This window comes from Myotis daubentonii, chromosome 2 (genome assembly GCF_963259705.1).
Source record: "Myotis daubentonii chromosome 2, mMyoDau2.1, whole genome shotgun sequence".
Taxonomy (NCBI): Eukaryota; Metazoa; Chordata; class Mammalia; order Chiroptera; family Vespertilionidae; genus Myotis; species Myotis daubentonii.
Window position 1 is genome coordinate 209,863,115 of NC_081841.1, and position 20,227 is coordinate 209,883,341.

Consider the following 20,227-nt stretch of genomic DNA (forward strand, 5'->3'; position numbering starts at 1 on the left):
TGTCACATATAGAAATTTTTTGATATTTGCAACCATAGTAAAACAAAGACTTATATTTTTGATATTTAATTTATATATTTAAATGCCATTTAACAAAGAAAAATCAACCAAAAAAAATGAGTTCGCGTGTCACCTCCGACACGCGTGTCATAGGTTCGCCATCACTGACTTAGGGGGATAAATGCTAAGGAACTTGGAAATTGCCACATATTTTTAGTACCTTCACTTTGCTAATTAGAGTTTTCTTTTTTACATGATGGACAGAACTCATTATACTCATTCGTTTATTCATAGTCAAAAAATAAAATTTTATATTTTTACATCTCAGAAAAAAATGAAGCATGGGAAGAACATTGCTGGCCTTGTTCAGGTTGCATGCTGATATTTACTTCCTGTGTGATCATTTATTTCCTGTGTGATCTTGGGCAAGTCCCACAGCCTCTCTGCGCCTCAGCTTCCATATGCAGTGTGGGCATAACCACACACAGGGTATGATTCTGCATTGGATCTTGGTTTGGACAAACCAGCTTTAAAGTATATTTTGGGTTAGCTGGGAAAAAAGGTACGATTCAATGAGATTGTAAAATGGAACATACTATAAAATTCAGGCTATAGAATGTATGTATGGTCTCATTTTAGTTAAAACCTATGTAGATTTGTATATATCTATATCCATCCACCCATGTATCTAAAAAAGAATTAGAAGATGTAAATTACTTGCTTTTTGTATTTTCTAGTTTTCTGCACTGCCCATCTGCTGCTATAATAGTTAAAAGGTTACTTAGAAATTAAAGTAAATGTAATCATTAGATTCTTTTAAAGCAGTACAGGCAATCTTCATTGCTGAGTTGCTGGTCGGCACATAAGTCCTCAGGGGGTTAGCCATTGATTTCCGAGTGCCCTCATGTAACTCAATCACTTCTAAAGGTACAGGTTACTAGTTAATGTTCATTACTCACGTGATTGCTCTGCTGTCTTTTTTAGAGGCTTTTAGAAGTCCTGTATTTCGACATGGAACAGATAAGAATGGATTCAGCTTGGGTTTCAGTAAAAATATGCGACAAGTTTTTGGTGATGAGAAGAAGTACTGGTTGCTACCCGTGTTTTCAAGGTATTTCGTTGTGAAATGTTTCCGGTATTAAACCAATGAAAGTAATCCAGCAAAGGGACTCTGTGATGCTGCACAGGACTCCTGTTTTTTAACGTACTGTTTTTTGATTCACTGTTGTACCAATGTGGAAATAAATTAACTCCTCACCTCCCTATATAGACTGGATTGAAATCAGTGTCCGGCACACGTTTGGCCCATCACGGAACTGTGTTCTGCTCGCAGACGTGAGCGCTGTAACAGAGTCTCACTCTGTTGGCGTTTTCGTGGCTCCGTTGTAAGTGTGTGTTTCCATTATAGTCTCGGCGATGGCTGCTCCTTCCCAACTTGCCTTGTGAACCAAGATCCTGAACAGCCGTCCACGCCTGCAGGACTGAATCCAGCATCGAAAAAGTAATCTCATATTGTTTTTTTCTACTTCACTTTCCAATAACATATGTTATCCTCATCTGCCCTTGGGTTACGTGTTTCTTTGAAAAGTTTTAAGAATATAAGAGAATTCACTACAGTGGTTTCTATTTGGAATGAAGAAGGGAGGAAAAAAATCAGGAGCTTTAGTTATACTTGAAAAATTCTGTTATTAATCTGGGTGGTGTGTAAATAGGTTGTTAATTCTCTAAACATTTTAGTTGACTGAAGCATATTGTGATTTTTCAAAAAAATATATTGTACTTAAGCCCTAGCCGGTTTGGCTCAGTGGATTGAGCATCGACCTGTGGACTAAAGGGTCCCAGGTTCGATTCCGGTCAAGGGCACATGCCCAGGCTGTGGGCTCGATCCCCAGTGGGGCGTGTGCAGGAGGCAGCTAATCAATGAATCTCTCTCATTGTTGATGTTTCTATCTCTTTCTCCCTCTTCCTTCCTCTCTGAAATTAATAAAAAAAAAAACTATTTTAAAAAAATTGTACTTAAAAGAAAAAAAAAAGTAAGCCCAGATCAGCTTGCCTGGCGATCAGGTGAGCCGATCCAGGTGGACTTTCCTCTGACTCCCCAGGTAACTTGTAAAAAGATCAGGAAACTTCCCTGGGTCAGGCCTCAGGAGGACGAATGGGATCCCAGACACCTGCTCTTTTGTTAGCAGTTTTGTTAGCAATGTGCACCCTATTCCTGCTGCTCTTTACAGACCTCTGGGCATTATCTGAGCCATTTCTTCGGAGAGAAGGGAAGGGCTCTTGGGAATGTATTAAAGTCGGGAGACTTTTGACAGTGTTTTAAGTCTATTTTAGTTCTAGACTGTTAAGAATCTAAGGAAAACCTGAAATTTGATTCTGACTTGGCTGCTAACTGGCAAAAGGCAAAACTACTTAAACGTTTAAAATGCTATACATATATGAACAAGTTTTTAAAACTAATTTTTATATCGTTAAGATGGAGTTATTTGAATATGACATACTTCTGATTTTTAATGAAATCCAATAGCAAAAGCATAACCATAATAGCATTCTTAATTAAATTTTAGAAAGTTTCTTAGGTGCCAGAATGCAGTGTGCATGCACCTATACCTGTGCTCCCCCTGTCTAGGGTGGATTTCTTTCTTTCTTTTTTTTAAAATATATTTCTTTATTGATTTCAGAGAGGAAGGGATAAGGAAAGAGAGATAGGAACACCAATGATGAGAGAGAATCACCGATTCCTGCATGCCCCCTACTGGGGGATCAAGCCCGCAACCCAGGCATGTGCCCCTGGACGGACTTGAACCTGGGACCCTTCAGTCCACAGGCTGACGCTCTATCCACTGAGCCAAGCCGGCTAGGGCTAGTGTGGATTTCTTATTGCCAACAGTTCTCCTCTGCAGCCTGGCCTGACCCCAGAATGCGTCTCAAAGCAGCGATCCTGGCGGCCATTCCAAATTATTTTCAATTGTCTGGAGATGAAACCTATTTACCACCCCATCCCTAGAGGGAGCTAGGAATAGACCATACTCCCTGTCAGTGAGGGATTTCAGTGTGCTTCACAGGGACATTCAAAGGCACCGGAGTGTTTTGGGTCGTGCTCTGAGAGTTTTGGCTTGAAAACTCCTCAGGAGCTAAATGTTAATGGTTTTCTTTCTTTAGTGCAGCAAAATCTAGTTTTATTTTATTTATTTTTTTATTAATTAAATCTTTATTGTTCAGATTATTACATTTGTTCCTCTTTTTTCCCCCCATAACTCCCCTCCTCCCAGTTCCCACCCCACCCTCCGCCCTCACTCCCCACCCACTGTCCTCATCCATAGGTGCACGAGTTTTGTCCAGTCTCTTCCCGCATCCCCCTTACCCCTTTCCCCCCCAAGAATAGTCAGTCCACTCCCTTTCTATGCCCCTGATTCTATTATAATCACCAGTTCATTCTGTTCATCAGATTATTCACTTGATTTTTAGATTCACTTGTTGATAGATGTGTATTTGTTGTTCATAATTTGTATCTTTACCTTTTTCTTCTTCTTCCTCTTCTTAAAGGATACCTTTCAGCATTTCATATAATACTGGTTTGGTGGTGATGAACTCATTTAGCTTTTCCTTATCTGTGAAGCTCTTTATCTGACTTTCTATTCTGAATGATAGCTTTGCTGGATAAAGTAATCTTGGTTGTAGGTTCTTGGCATTCATCACTTTGAATATTTCTTGCCACTTCCTTCTGGCCTGCAAAGTTTCTGTTGAGAAATCAGCTGACAGTCATATGGGTACTCCCTTGTAGGTAATTAACTGTTTTTCTCTTGCTGCTTTTAAGATTCTCTCTTTGTCTTTTGCCCTTGGCATTTTAATTATGATGTGTCTTGGTGTGGTCCTCTTTGGATTCCTTTTGTTTGGGGTTCTCTGCGTTTCCTGGACTTGTAAGTCTATTTCTTTCACCAGGTAGGGGAAGTTTTCTGTCATTATTTCTTCAAATAGGTTTTCAATATCTTGCTCTCTCTCTTCTTCTGGCACCCCCATAATTCAGATGTTGGTACGCTTGAAGCTGTCCCAGAGGCTTCTTAGACTATCTTTGTATTTCTGGATTCTTTTTTCATTTTGCTTTTCCGGTTGGGTGTTTTTTGCTTCTTCGTATTTCAAATCTTTGACTTGATTCTTGCGATCGTCTAGTCTGCTGTTGGAACTCTGTATAATATTCTTTATTTCAGTCAGTGTATGCTTAATTTCTAGTTGGTCCTTTATCAGAACCTCGAGGGTCTCAATAGATTTCTTGTAGGTCTCATTAAGTTTATCGGCAGATTCTAGAAAATTATTGAAAAACCTTAAAAGTGTGGTTTTGAACTCTATATCCAGCATTTTGCTTTCCTCCATTTCTGGAATTTATGTCCTTTTTCTTTGTCTCCACATTTTTTATGCTTCCCTGTGTTGATAAAGTGGTTTTCTGTGCTAAGTGTCCTCTAGGGCCCAGTGGTTCAGCCTCCCCAATTACCTGAGGAGGACACTCTTGGTGTACCCCTTTGTGTTCTTTGTGCACAGTCTTGTTGTAGTTAAGCCTTGATTGTTGTAGGTATCACTGGGAGGAATTGACCTCCAGGCCAAATGGCTGTGAGAATCAGCTGTGTCTGCAGTGGGAGAACTTCTGTGCTGGAGACACCCCTCTGGGGCAAGACTTGCTTCAGTGGGGCTTAGGTGCTCACTGAGTCTGCCCCCTGAGTGTGTCCCTTATGGTTCCATGGAGCTGCAAACTGGATAGTCCCACTCTGACCTCTGGGTACACTGGCTCCTGGATCTCTAGGGAGGTGCTAATCTAGCCTCTGCCTTAGGCTATCCAGCAAAAGCCTCCCTGCAGGGCTTGGGCGGGGCGGGTCCCACGGGATCAACAGGGCGGGGCTAGCAGTTCTGGCTGCTCTCAGAGGCCCCAGCAATCGCTGTAAGCCCCTCGGAGAGAAAGCTGCCCTCGAGTTCCGACCGATGCCAGACAGTCCCGCTTCTCCCGTATGAGTCTGGGTCCCCAGAGACTCACCCAGAACTGGAGCTCAGAGCCTGAGACTCCCTCCTGATTGAAACGACAACTGCACCCTCAGCCGCCAGCCCGCTCCGTGTGTGCCTCTGTACCTTAGTATTTTACTTCCGCACTGCGCCTCCTCTGAGTCTCGGTATGTTTTTCTCTTTCCTTCTAGTTGTAGAATTTCCACTCAGCCAGCCTTCCTGTGGTTCTGGATGATGTCCGTTCCATTTTTTAGTTGTATTTTTGAAGTTGTTGTTCCAGGCAGCAAACTCCGTTGTTTACCTATGCCGCCATCTTGGTTTCTCCAAAATCTAGTTTTAATAAGTTATTTGTTATGCTGTCATAGCCTTCATAAAATTTAACAGTAGTTTTCAATAATGCTTCTTATCTTTATTAAGTGGTTTTGTAGTTTAAGACTCTTTGGGTTCTAGAGATCATACCTCTCCCACGACGTGTCCCCAGGGTATGGAGAGGAAGCCCGTTCTGGCACTGTTACCTCGCCAGGTGATCTTGAAGAGGCCAGGCTTCTCCTGTTTCCTTCAAATGTTGAGATTGGATTTTGGCAGCTACAGAATTTTATAATTACCTCTGATTAGCCCATATAAAATTTCTATGGTTATTGTTGGGATCACTGTGCTCCAGAGTTTTATATCTGGCTATCTACTCAACATTCCAACTTCAGTGTCTAAAAGTCATGAACAGGTGCAAAGCAGCACTCCTGATTCCAGCCATCCACTCCCTCACGCCCACCAAAACCTGATTCTCCTCATTCTTCCATACATGAATCAGTATTTGTGACCTCTGTCCTCCCAGGTACTCTGGCCAGAAACACTGGACTCATTCCAATTCCTTTCTTAAAGTTTTCCTTTATTTACTCCATTTGCAAACCCTATCAGATTCCCCCTCAAATATATCTGTATCATTTCTCACATGAATTGTTTCAATTTCTTCCTGACCTTCCTGATTCCATTTTTTCCCTACTCCTGTCTATTCATTAAGTCGGCGTGATCCTTTTGAAACATAAATCAGATTTTGTCGCTCTTCTGCTCAAAAGCCTCCATTGGTTTCCCATCTTACTCAGAATAAAGACTAATGAGTATCCTTACCTCATTCTATCTCATCTGGCTCCCGGCACCTCTCTGATGTCAGCCCTACTGTTACTCAGTAACAGTCCTCGGACACACAGATCTTGGCTGTTCCTCATACACCAGGCATGTCCCTTATTTAGTGCCTTTGTACTTGTTCGTTCCTCTTTCTAAATGTTCTTCCTCCGGAATCCTGAATGGTCTGTGTCTTCTCTTCATTCACTTTCTACTCAGGTGTAACTTCACAATAGAGGCCATCCTTGAAAAGCCTTTGTAAAAGAGTAACCTGCTCCGACACTTCCCTGGACACTAGTTGTCGTAGCTCGTATTGTCACCTGACTTATTATATATTTATTTCTTTATTATTCTTCTTCCTCGGTTACAGTGAAATTTCCATGAGATCAAAGACTTTATTTATTGATGTAACAGATAATGAATATCATTAAATGAATGGATCCATGCCAGCAATCAGTCTCCATGGAGTCCCTAAACAGGACTTAGTCTCCTATACCTGCTGGATGGCCTCTTTCCTGAGGAATCAAAGGAATTAGAGTAAAAAGGATGGGAGACATTCATAGGAATGGAAGACATAGTTTTTAAAAAAGATTTACCTTCAAATTTTTAATAAGGGTAGGTTAAAGCTGCACAAAATTAAAATATTCTCAAATTTTAGATCTGAGATGCAAAAGCATATCCTTTAAAAAAATAATAGTTACAGACAACTGAAATATGTGAAATTATTCTGGGAGGAATTTTAAATAGTTTTTTCTTTTGAACAGTATTATAATTAGTATTTCAGGGTGTTCTAAAATAATAGTTTCTATGCCAATATTTTTTTTTCTAACTCATGTTATTTTAATTTATATATTTATTTTTTCATACCATCCAATATGTCAATATGTGGCATGTATACTTAAATTTTAAAACTCAAGTTCTTCTTTTAAGACTCTTTCATTTTCCCAAATTAAACACCAGGTTTGAAAGACCTGATAAGGTCAGATGTTTTCAACACCTCCTGCAAGATGATGCTCAAGTTTGTTGTTTCAGTCTTACAGGGGATAGAGAATTCTTTGTTCAAGACCAGTCAGGCCACTTTCGAAACACTAGACTAATTTTTCCTCAAACTTAATCTTTCTATCATCACCTTCATAGATATTTTCCATATCCACATACCACTTAAAAATAACATTTTTCTTTAATATGTTTGTTTAAACTTGCACTGACATTTATTTTTAAACCAAACTTCATACCACTGTCATAAATGACAAACCAGTATAATTTGTCATAAATAGAGTATAACAATGGAAAATTGGAAATGAAATACTGTTAGGTCTGATTAGATTCCCTTACCTGCTAAAGTCTGAAGCTGAGGCCAAGTTTTTGTATTAAAAATGGAGATTTGCCAGAGTTGCAGGTTGTCACCATATTGTAATCAGAATGAAGAGAGAACTAAAGAGAGAACACTTTTTCTCATTGCGAGCCAGGGTGATTTAATTGTTCCTGTCTTCCCCCAGTTCTCTTGGGTAACTCCTGCAATGATCTTGCACCATAGTGGTTTGAGTTCCACACTCTGAGAAACACGTTAGTATTGTCTAGAGTTAATGTGATGATTGTGATGATGATTATTCTTCTTCAGTCCTGAAAACCATCAATTTCCTGCGAAGCCATTGAGAGAGTCCCAGAGCCACCTCCTTACTGATTCTCAGTCTTGGACAGAGAGCAGCACAAACCCGGGGAAGGATAAAGCTGGTAAGGGTGTGCCTGTTCAGCTTTTCAGATATATTTTATTTTTAAAAGGTTAAAGTAGTGAAAAACATTCCATTATATTTCCTATAGGATTTTTCTTGCTTTACAGTCTGACTTTCAGTGTAAATTTAGAGTTATTTCCAGGAACTTCTCTTTGGGAAGTACTTGAATGTCTGTTAGCTCTAGAAAATCGTTTTGTGAAAGATAGATCTACACTGTGTTTTTTTCCAGCTTAAAGAACCAAGTCTTTATTCCTGTATAATAAATGATCGGAATAAATTCAAAGTATAATTTTTAAAGTGGAAAAATGTAATCAGCTCAGACAAAAGATTGAAAAATATCTGCTGTAAAGGATTTCAAATTATGCAGTTCTTTTACCCTAAGGTTTCTATCCAATTTCAAAATGTCAAAGTGACTGCATAATTACCATAACTTTAGCTACATGTATTTTCTTCATAGTTCTCTTGTTATTGCTGTAGATTTTAATCTTTTGATTACTTCTTTATTGGCAAAGAACGGCAAGATTTGAAGCCAGACAGACTTGATTTCAAATCCCAATTTGGGCACCTAATTAGTAGGTGGTATTTGTGAAGTTACTTAAACTTTTAGATTTAGCTTCCTTATCTTGAAAACACTACTTATTTCCCAGGTTTGGGAAGGCTTAAGCAAAAACAATGTGGTCAAACATGCAGGTGTGAGTAAATGTGTATGGTGTCTCTATAAATGAGTATTAAACCACTCATTCACCATTGAGACAATGTTAGCCAGAAAGTCACTAGGTTGACTAATGGAATTCCTTAATCCTTTCTCCTTCATTCCTGTTCTTTTTCAAACTCTCTCTTAGCACTGCTTAGTTTTAGCTGACTGCACTTTATTTACTGGTTTCCTTGATGTCTCTTTGGGATTTAGTAATGGTGAAAAAAAAAAAAAAGGATTGTCCTGATTAAAAATTGTAAAGTCTTTATTAAATATACTACGGGCCCGATGCATGAAATTTGTGCACTCGAGGGTCAGGGGGCTCCCTCAGCCCGGCCTGTGCCCTCTTGCAGTCTGGGGGCCCTCAGGGGATGTCTAACTGACAGCTTGGGAGCGGTCCTAAGCCATCAGTCAGACATCCTTAGCGCTGCGGCGGAGGCGGGAGAGGCTTCTGCCGCTGTGCTCGCCAGCCATGAGCCCAGCTTCTGGCTGAGCTGCACTCCCCCTGTGGGAGCACACTGACCACCAGAGGACAGCTCCTGCACTGAGTGTCTGCCCCCTGGTGGTCAGTGTGCATCATAGTGACCAGTCGTTCTGGTCATTCCGCCTTAATGGTCACTTAGGCTTTTATTATATAGACTAGGGGCCCAGTGCATGAATTCATGCACCTTAAAAGGAACTGTGGGCTGCGAGGCTGCAGTGGGCACAGGGGCAGGTCTCGGCCCATCCTCTGTACTCCTGCCCTGCCCTTCCTGCCGTAGTCCCCTGTCTGCTGGCAGCCCCACTCCTGCTGCTCCCATGCGCTAACGGTGCCAGCCCCACTCGCACCCGCTGACAGTGCGGAGCAACTGGGGCTGGCGCCAGCAGCGGGTATGAGTGGGGCCGACACTGTCAGTGGGTGCGAGTACTGGGCGGGACCGCGGCACGCAGGAGAAAAGAATTTTCAGTAACCACCAGAGGCTCGCCCCAATGACAGCGACCGGCGCCCTGCCTTGGTCTGGTGCCCCCGCTCACCTGCTCCACCATCTTGCCGCTGCCGATGCCTACCATGTTCTGTGCGCGCCCTTTGGTGGTCAGCGGTCCTCATAGTGACCGGTTGTTCGGTTGTTCCGCCGTTTGGGCTGTTTGCATATTGCCTTTTGTTATATAGGATAATCAGTCATATTCTCCTAAAATATTGGATTTCTTTAAGAAGTCTTGCTTTTTTTGTTTGTTTTTTTGTCCCACTTACTTATTGGTTGATTCTTGTATGTGCCCTGACCATGTTTTTTTTAAAGGGTCGGGCAAAAGTAGGTTTAGTTATTCAAGTGGGAAATAATACAATAATTAAAAATAATAATACAATTATAAGTTCTGTGTTCTGTGTATTTATAACTATAAACCTACTTTTGCCCCATCCGGTATATTCCCTCAGAAGATCCCATCATTTGAGCATTCATAATTTGGTCTCTCTTCACCTTCAAACCTGCCATTCCATTTTCTGATCTATGGGAAGGACAAAAAATTGATGACACCTATTTGCCTTTCAAATTCATCAATTTCCTTAGAGGCAAAGAAGTGATGTATAGTTGCAGGTCAGTTTTTGGGGGGGATGAAGAAGGATTCATGCTGTTAGTAGTTGGCTTCTTGGATTAATATTTCTGTTAACTTTGATAGGTGAATGAGAAACTAAAGTTAAAAAGATGATGTAAAAGAAGAGAAACATGAGAAAGATGAGGTGAGAAAGGGCTCAAAGATTAGTTTGACTAGAATGAGGTCAGTCAAGGAAGAATTAGGAAACAATGATTTATGATAGTGGGAAGTGCCAGGTTCAGTGTGCCTTTTCCCTCAGGTATACATCTCTGTTTTTTTGTGTGTGTTTTTTTTTTGTGACAGTGGTTGTGGCCTACACTGTTTCTCGTGTGTGTGTTTATATTACCATCTTATTTATAAACACCCATACCATGTACTAGGAAAACTCACGGATGAATAAACAAATCTCTGCCTATTTGTTCAAAAGCAACCAAAAAAGGGCTAATTCAAGTTCTTTCTTGAAGGGATGAGCAATCCTGCATTGACCATGGAGAATGAGACTTAACTCTTCAAACAAAACAAATTCCTGTTGTATGAAAGTAAGTTAAGCTTTTCCTTTATGTTTTATATTTTTCACACTTTTCTAATTCTCATAGGGCAAATTGTTTCCATAAGCATTACTTATTTTTGAGTGATTCAAATTAAAAGATGTCTTAGCTGACCCAAAATAAGTTGATGAACAAATTCATTTTTATAGTAATACATTCTGTGGCAAAGGATTGATCCTGGAATGCTGATGTTTACATGTCAATTCTCTTAACATTTCATAGGATTGTACAATTTTAAAAAAATGTTTCTGTCCTTCGGGATACAGAGTAGTCATGTCCTTGATCCCTCATCAGCAGAATCTCACTGGGTCTAAGCACAAGAGAATCACGTACTGTTAGTGGAGACCTTTTACCCTCTTTTTGGTCACACTAGGACCCACCCCACAGCATGTGACATTCTTAAAATATAGGCATTCCAAATCACTTCCATTATACCATAATTTTTAAAAACCTGTACTTCAAAATCGGTTTCTTTAATACATAACCTACTTATAAGCCTGCAGTCAATAGAAAGATACGGTAAAGCGACCTTTGGAGCAAAGCCATAAACATGTCGACAAAACAAACAGCTATAGCTACCGTTATAACAACTACAAATACATCAAGGTTATCAAAACAACTCTCTATTTATAAAACTTCAATCTAGAATCCCAGAGTCTATGAGAAGTGAGACAGTTGCATCTAAAACAAAACCATTCATGTCAAAGTATTTCATGGCTATCTGAGGGTGTTTTTAGTTTCTGTGTTTGTTTTTTTAAATCTTTTTAAATTTGTTTTGTTTGGTTTTAATGAGTAGCTCTCTAAGTAACAGCAAAACACAGATCTGGCCATTTGCCCATTGACTTGTTTTGGTCTTGGATGACTATACATTATGGTAGAGTGGATCAGGTTCATCACAACTATGGTTAGGGGAGTGAAAATGTAATCTTCTTATAAGGTTAAATGGCAAAGACACACAATTAAATTTCTGGAAATGATTCTTAAAATGTAACTATGAATAAACAAATATGAATCACCAACCAATACCACAAATAAATGTTTTACAGAACATAGGTCTGTAAAGCATGCAAATTTTTATAGGAATTTCCTTAGTATTTTGAATTATTAGTAATAATCACCGTTGTTTGGGAGGTCAAGTGTTAAATATTTTACAAGTTTACATCGTAATATCATGTCATGTAGATGTCCCAGTGTATTGACACAAGACCGCTGTTGCATTTGTTCATCATTATCCTCCACACTTTGCCAAGTACCAGACACATAGTAGGTTCTAAATAAGGATTTTGTAAATACGTGGTAAAATAATGTTGTTAAAATTAACAGTCTCACAAAAACTTGATTTTATTACATTTGAATATAAGACATAATGGTCTTAACCATAGGACGGCACAAGTCAGCTGCATTGACATTAAAAAGTGACTTTCTGATGTCATACTTTTCATTCTATTGATATAACCAGTGACAGTAAAATGTTTCTTTTTTTAAAAATTGCATTTTCCTAAGGTATAGTTTTTCCAAATAGTTTTTATAATAGCTTTTCTGCTTTACATCTTTGACTTGAAATTCACTCAGTGCAGATTTATATTGAACATATGCTTAATTTAACTACCTTACTAAATGTTATCTTCATTTTCTGTTCTCTTTTTGAACTACATTAGTAAATAACCTGTGGCCTTTTATATATTATTTCTTAGTCAGCATATGTCCCAGATAATTATAATGTACCTAGACCTATAGTAGTGCTAAAGTAGAGACTCAATTTAGGCTATCCAACCTTCCCTCTTATCAATTATAAACAAAAATTGCTGTGTTTCTATGCACATGAAATTTCAGACATATTTCCTTAAGTCCCTCTTCTAACTCATCTGTCACTCCTAAATGTGTAGTGGCCCTCAGACAAATGCAGAAGAACCCTGCCTCTCAAATTGGGGTCCCAAACCAGTATCATTGCCCTTACCTGAGAGCTTAATAGAAATGCAGGATGCTGAACCTCACTCTAGTCCAGTGATGGCGAACCTTTTAGCTCGGCGTGTCAGCATTTTGAAAACCCTAACTTAACTCTGGTGCCGTATCACATTTGCCGGGAGCCGGTCCATCCTTGCTGTTTCAAGGGACCTGGCATATATGGCATACTTTTCTTAATATGTTTGCTCACCTTCTTGGCGCTGTGTTTTAACCAAAGTCACCTCTCCGAGAAAGGTTGAATCCCCAGGTAGGGATTTTCCCCTGAAGTTAGGGAGGGAATAAAACCCCTCAACTAAGTGCCAGGCGGGTAATTAATCCCTTTAACTACGAACAATCATGCTTAAACTACATAATCTTTTCTCCCTGGAATGGAGATAAGAAACGCCCTAACCTTTGTAATAGAGATTGATAGGATTGAATCAACTGGTATAAATACAGTTGTAACAAGACAGAAAGACTCAGAACTCAGGAGACAGAATTCAGAAGACAGCAAGAGACAGAATTTAGAACACAGAACTCATGAGACAGAATTCAGAAGACAGAAAGAGACAGAACTCAGAACACAGAACTCATGAGACAGAATTCAGAAGACAGAAAGAGACAGAACTGAGAACACAGGGCTTGGAAGACAGGACCAAGAGAGACAGAGCCTAGGCACAGAACCTACACAGAACGTTCTCTAGAGACAGAAGAACTTCGCTGGAGAGAGCACGCCGGAGGATCCTGGACAGGGACTGGCCTCGGAGCTTGGAGGCAAAGCCTGGCGAGAGAACATGGCAGGGGATCCTGGACTGAACCTGACTGCGGAGATTGGCAGGAGAGCCTGACTAGAACCTGGTGACAGAACCTGGCTGGAGAACCTAGCGAGGGAACATGGCCACAGAACCTGGCTGGAGATCCGAAGCAGAACCTCTCTGGAGATCCAGACCAGAACTTGGCTGGAGATCCTGTCTGGAGATCCTGGCTAGGCTGCTGATCAACTGAACACTGTCTCCGTGTCCTTCCTTCTTTGCCGACTCCGTCTATGCCTTTGGGGACCCCTGGACCTTCTGGGGCTGGACCCCGGCACATATAGAAATTTTTTGATATTTGCCACCATAGTAAAACAAAGACTTATATTTTTGATATTTATTTTATATATTTAAATGCCATTTAACAAAGAAAAATCAACCAAAAAAATGAGTTTGCATGTCACCGCTGACACGCATGTCATAGGTTCGCCATCACTGCGTCTAGTCCTACTGAATCAGAATCTGCATCTTCTGCATTCTAACAAGGTCCTCTGGTCTTGCATTTACACAATATAGTTTGAAGGCATTGATATCGAGGGCTATATTCAAGAACACATCTACTGAGTCTTCTAGTATCGAAAACAATTTTGAACAAGGGATGTTATTGCAACAATGAGTTTGTTTGAATGGATGAGTTGTTGTTTTCAAAATAGTTAACACAATAGTTTCATGTTTTCTGTTTCATTTCTAGGTATCAGTGCTGTAGATGGAGGAAGAGGCTTCCCACAGGAGGGCACCGTTGACCAGTTGTCCCATTTCCCTTTGGCTGGATACGCAGAATATGAATTGATTACTTCTTTCCGAGCGGTTGCTTAAAACATCACCTTTTTAAAATCAGGATACAGATTGTCTCAACTAACACAAATTTCTGTGAAATATTAAAAATAATTGTGTCTTATGGATCAAGGGCAAAAATACCTTCTATCATAAAAAACTTTGAGTAAATTCATGGGCCAGTTTTCACCCAAATAATTCGGTAGCACAATTTATCACAATTTTCATCCAGAAAATTAAGATGAAGAAACTGAGGTTGAAAAGATTTCTAGTCACATTATAATGATAAGTTTATTCGTAAAACCTGTTACCTATGAAAACATGGAGTGGTAGCCAAACAGACTTCTTTGTTTATTCCTTCTGATGTCAATCCAGCTTCAGATGGAGTGAATTTATTACAAGTTCCAAATGACCTATAGTTGAAGATCACCATCCATTTTTGCTAGACTTTAATCTAATTCTAGCTTTTGTTCCCTGCTAGAAAATAAGTATGATCACTGATGCTCGAGCTCACTGATAAGCAACTCGCTAGAAAAGTTTTGTCAGAAAGAATACATTTCTATTACATCTGAAATATATTTTTCATCTCTTCTTATCTTAAATTGGGGGAAATCTATAACAATTATGAAAATCGGTTTATTTTTTATGATACTCCTTAGCCAGTTTGGCTTAAAATTTTTTTTAAATGTTTTTATTGATTTTAGAGAGAGAGTAAGAGGGAGAGAAACACTGATGCAAGAACCATCCATTGGCTGCCTCCTGCACGCCTCTTACTGGGAATCAAGCCCGCAACCCAGGCATGTGCCCTGACCTGGAATGGAACCAGCAACCTTTTGGTGTGTGGGACAACACTGAACCAACTGAGCCACACTGGCCAGGGCTTAACATTTTTTAAAGTTATTTTATTTTATTTTTATTGAACATAGCAAAAATGTCTAATTTCTGTTAAGAATTCCTGATGTGTCAATCAATTAATCCTCCATTTATATTGATATTATTTCTGTGTTCTCTCATCAAAGGTATGATAGTTTAAATATATAGTTCGTCATCTATTAAGATTAAATGATGCAAATCATCAAAAATTATACACTTTTGGAAATTTAAACATAAATGGTGTGCTGTTTGGAAATTGAGTTTCAGGTAAACTGAAGTGGTGTGTTTGTTGATGCCAAAATCTTAGGCTTCAGTAAATATACTAAGAAGCTCTTGTGCCTTGTATGCACTATTAAAAAAAAAAAAGTTTTATTTACTCTTTTTTAATTTGTTGGAGTGTAAGTTTTATAAATGTTAGTGATTAGAATAAGCTGTGTACATTTTTTTGGTACCGATTTTCAGAATTTAAAGCAGATTACCTTTTAAAAACTACCACAGCTAAGGAACTGGTATTTAATCAAAGGGAAAATGGTATTAAACTTTTCAAATTCTGAGTCAGACAAAATAGGTTAGAAGGCCAGAGGATAATGGAGTAATAATAGATCCTTGTGATTACTCATCCTTGCTAAAAATACAAAGAGTTTAAAATGAGTTAATGGAAGAATCGGTCCAGTCCATTTTCTAGGTCATTTGAGTGCAATTATTTGAACAATAGGATGGCAGTTTTTTTGTGTTTTTGTTGTTGTTTTTTTCAGATTTTTTAAAGCTAAATATTTTAATCTGACAATCTGCTTCGAGAAATTTCATAAGATATATTTTTACTTTTAACTTAACCTTTTTGGTCATCATTTTTCATTACCTGAAGTGCCAGGTTGGAACCTATAGCTACTGTTTGAAGTCTTAAGGGCAACAGCATTATGTGACATATTAAGAATGATATGCAACCAGATATTTTTCAAAGCACAGTACTATTGCTGTTTTTATTGGAGTAGGATTGGTTAGATGTTCCCTATTGTCAAACTAGAAGCTAGGGGGGAGAAAGGGAGATTTCTATTCTTTACCTTGCTAGAGTACTGTTCATCATTTCCCCATTTAGGTCATTCATGTAATTATTGAAATACATAAAGCCAATACACATTAGATTCGGATTTGTAAACATTTTTAAAAATAAAAAATTTTCATTGTTTCAATGGTTCCCTTTTTGTTTCATACAGTAAATAATCTTTAATGGGTTTTTTTTTTTTGTTTAGTGAGGGTGGGGTTTACAGTTCTAGGGGGTTATAATTTTTAAAGATGGCATATCTTATTAGATATGCAGTATAAATTTTACTTGAGTGAATAAAGCATACTTATAAAATGTACCTATTCGTTAACTATTTGCCATTGTTCAGTGAAAGGGGGTTTGGTTTTTCAAAGATAAGTTAAAGAAAAATTGCATCTAAATACAATGGTGAGACATTCAAGGCAGCGCTTACCCACGAATTCCCTGCTGTTACGCCGTAATAAAGTCTGGTTGATCGCCTGTACTAGCTGTCTGTATGAAGTTGCTCTGCACGACCCTCTCAACTGCTTCACAGATACACGGTTTCCAGTGTGTACCAGAGTTAGCTACTTACTACAGGCAAAATTCAGGTCTATAACCTGGTCGTAACACAGGTTTTCTGAGGAGAAATGGGTGACAAGATGAGATAATTACTCAGTAGTAGTTAAATGATTCCAAGGACAATTGGAACAGACTGTAAAACTCAAGTACACTGTAATCAACAGACAAGTATTGGAAATACGGCATATGTTTGGCAAAACTATCGTCACTAAGAAAATCAAAGGATTTATAAACAATGTTCATAAAAATTTAAGCGAGTAATCATGTGAGTCATGCTCAAAAGAACCCATGAAAAACTGTTACTCCACTATAAGCTAGCAAATTTTGAAATACATGTAAACTTGCTGAGCTGATTCTGAAGTTATAGAGTGTCTTTAATATACACATCTTATTATCAAATTTATAAAAGTGAAAGTTCTAATACCGTTATGATTTTTTAAACCCAATACATGAACCACATAAATGGTCAATGTAGCAAATCCACTTGCCTGGAAAACCATAAAGAAGGTATTCAGTGTGACCATACCAGCTACCCCTGGACAACAGATTTTAATCTGCTAACGTTTTTGTCCACAGAAACACATTTGGACAATGGATTTGCACAAAGAACATGTCTCCAGGTAAGATCCTCCTGCAGAAAACACCGACACTGCTTTCCCACCCCCTTGGACAATTTAGAACGTATTTTCTCTTCCGTGTGGAAGCAGACCACATACACACGCTAACTGCTTGTTACTCTTTTACAAACATACCACTAGAATTATTTTAAACGTGGTAAAAATTCAGATTCTAACTTTCATCGACATTTTAGCAACTTGATCATGTTACTTATTAAAAGCATTACACACATGCGAACAATTTTTATTTTAAAACTAAGCAATCTGGTTCCACTAGGATTCCATTAGAATTTATTTTTTTTACTCAAGGATCTTATTTGGTTACAGGACACAGGAAGTTGTGTTATACTTTATAATGGTCCAAACTGTGCACTTCCCTTCCCTCTGCCTGGATGGGTTTGTTATTGTATAGAAATGTAGCCAGTGGGCATCACTGGGGATGAAATCCAGCAGGCTTGTTTCAAATGAAATTTGTGGATCAAAATTATGAACATGAAGAGGCTCTGACATAGATGTTTTTTTAATCCTCAAACAAGAGGATGTAAATAAAGAGGATGCTCTACCATAATGCTAGAATCTAAGCCAGTGGTTCTCAACTTTCCTAATGTGGCGACCCTTTAATACAGTTCCTCATGTTGTGGTGACCCCCAATTTCATTGTTACAAATTGAACATAATTAAAGCACAGTGATTAATCACAAAAACAGTATGTAATTATGTATGTGTTTTCCGATGGTCTTAGGTGACCCCTGTGAAAGGGTCGTTCGACCCCCCAAAGGGGTCGCGACCCACAGGTTGAGAACCACTTGTCTAAGCCAACTAAGAGCCCAATCTCTGACACCCTTTGTTGTTATACCAACGAAAAGTTCAAATATGATAATCTGGGCAATACCAATAGACTTGATGCCACTTGCAGCCCTTTCTCACTGCAGGGAAGTGACAGCAAAAACAAAAAATAACTGGTGACAATGGCCAGTGATAGATCGTTGTTCTTATTCATAGCCAGTATTCAGTAAGTAGTTCTGTATTGTTAGTTTACAGTTGGGAAGTGGGGAGAGATGGCTAAGATTATTCATCTGCTGAATTGAATTATTTCTGAGTACTACTCAAACCAAAGATGGCCGTCTGACGAGTGACGTTAAACTCTGGTTTATGCAACATAAAGGAGCTCATTGCTCATGAAGAACAGGACTATTTTATGGTTTAGGTTGCATCTTGCAGGGAAGGTTTCACAGTGTAAGGAGCTCAAGTAAATTCATTAATATTTAATAGCTGTCTGACAGATAAAGGTGCTGAATTAAAATGAGAAAAAACATAATGCGCTAAAGTAGAATTCTGTTGATGCTGAATTGCTGATCCCATAGAGAGCTTCAGTTCAGTTTTTTATTGGGCTATGAAAGTAAGGCTGTTGTCAAAGTTTAGGCTTCACGTCCCTTTCTATCATTATGTAGAGCCCTCTAACACCTAGTATTAAAAGTATCTTAAATGAGTCAAACATTTAATGAACATTGAATATTTAAAAAGGGAATCTTACCCTGGCTGGTGTAGCTGTAGCTCAGTTGGTTGGAGTATTGTCTTGTACACTGAAAGGTCGTGGGTTCAATTCCTGGTCAGGGCATATCCCCAGGTTGTGGTTTCAGTCCCTCGTTGGGAGTATTTGAGAGGCAACTGATCTATGTTTTTCTCTCACATTGATGTTTCTCTCTCTCTTAAATTAATAAACATTTCTATGGGTGAGGATTTTTTTTAAAAAAGCCACCTTAATTACAGTAACTATTCTTAGTGTAACATGGAACATATTTTAAAGTTCTTTAAACCACATTTAGGCAGGAAGTAGATGTGGCTGAGCCCAGAACAGTTATAAAGAACCGACAAAGGGAAGTCTGTATACATCCATGTGGCTAAAGCTTGACTATTTACTTTCTACATGATCTTTGCAGTAATAAAAGACACCAGCTAATGAACAGTGCTAATTCTTGTTTAGAAGAAAATAAAACTAAGGCGTAAGACACAAGTGGAATGGGCTCCTGCCAAACGAAAACAGCTTAGTTCCTTTTCACAAGTTTTTAAATGTGACCAACTGAACTTTATCCTGGTTCATGCATATTTTTAGCACCATCAGTTACATCACATCTTAGATTCCACTCAGGTTGTACTGACTGACTAGCTTCTCAACTTCTTTGAACATATTCACGCCTGTAGTTGTTCCACGGATCTATTAGTAGAAACTAATTCTTCAGTCACTTCAAACTCTGCATTTCCCAACTGCTGGGCAGTACTGACTCTTTAACAGCCAAAGAACACTCAAAATCATTTGTCTTGTTTTATAATTATTTTATTGATTTCAGAGAGCAGTGGAGAGGGAGAATCATTGATCGCTGCCTCCTGCATAACCCCTACTGGGGAGTCAAGCCCACAACCCAGGCATGTGCCCTGATCAGGAATCGAACCATGACCTCCAGGTTCTTAGGTTGGTGCTCAACTATTGAACCACACAGGCTGGGCTAATTGTTATTTTATATGCAATGTCCTCACTCTTCAAGTAGCTAATCTCATCAAAAGGCTAATTTATTTCCATATTCCTTGGGCTACTGCATTCAGAGAATGTGATACAACTCACCATCAGTAAATGGCTTGGCTTGGCTTACACATGAGCCACTTGTAAACCGACTTTGGTTGTAGCACCTTCTCATTTTTCATTTTTGTGAAGAAATTATGCTGTGATGAGTTATATTTTAAAGTTTCAATTCTCCTAACTGTTGCTTTCCCATGAATTGGGAATATTATGATGAGCTTTAGACTGCTTATGGCAACATGTTGTATTTCTTAGCAGTTATAGTTGCATGATAAACAGTATTTTACCGTATCATTTAATAAAATAATCCATACTTTAAGGTGCCTTAAAAGCATACCGTTCAAAGTGCGCTTTTCTTGTTTTGACACAGTATTA

At 38.8% G+C, this 20,227-nt stretch overlaps 1 protein-coding gene across 1 annotated transcript in view; it reads left to right on the forward strand.

Annotated features, from left to right (window-relative positions):
* ZDHHC2 (zinc finger DHHC-type palmitoyltransferase 2) overlaps positions 1–16,584 on the forward strand; it is a 61,592-nt gene extending 45,008 nt beyond the window's left edge. Inside the window, exons 9-13 of the mRNA XM_059685562.1 lie at positions 985–1,111; positions 1,409–1,501; positions 7,730–7,842; positions 10,572–10,646; positions 14,103–16,584. Coding sequence (XP_059541545.1) covers positions 985–1,111; positions 1,409–1,501; positions 7,730–7,842; positions 10,572–10,612 — 374 coding nt within the window. The 3' untranslated portion in view covers positions 10,613–10,646; positions 14,103–16,584. The remainder of the gene's footprint in view (positions 1–984; positions 1,112–1,408; positions 1,502–7,729; positions 7,843–10,571; positions 10,647–14,102) is intronic.
* Positions 16,585–20,227: the final 3,643 nt, after the last annotated feature.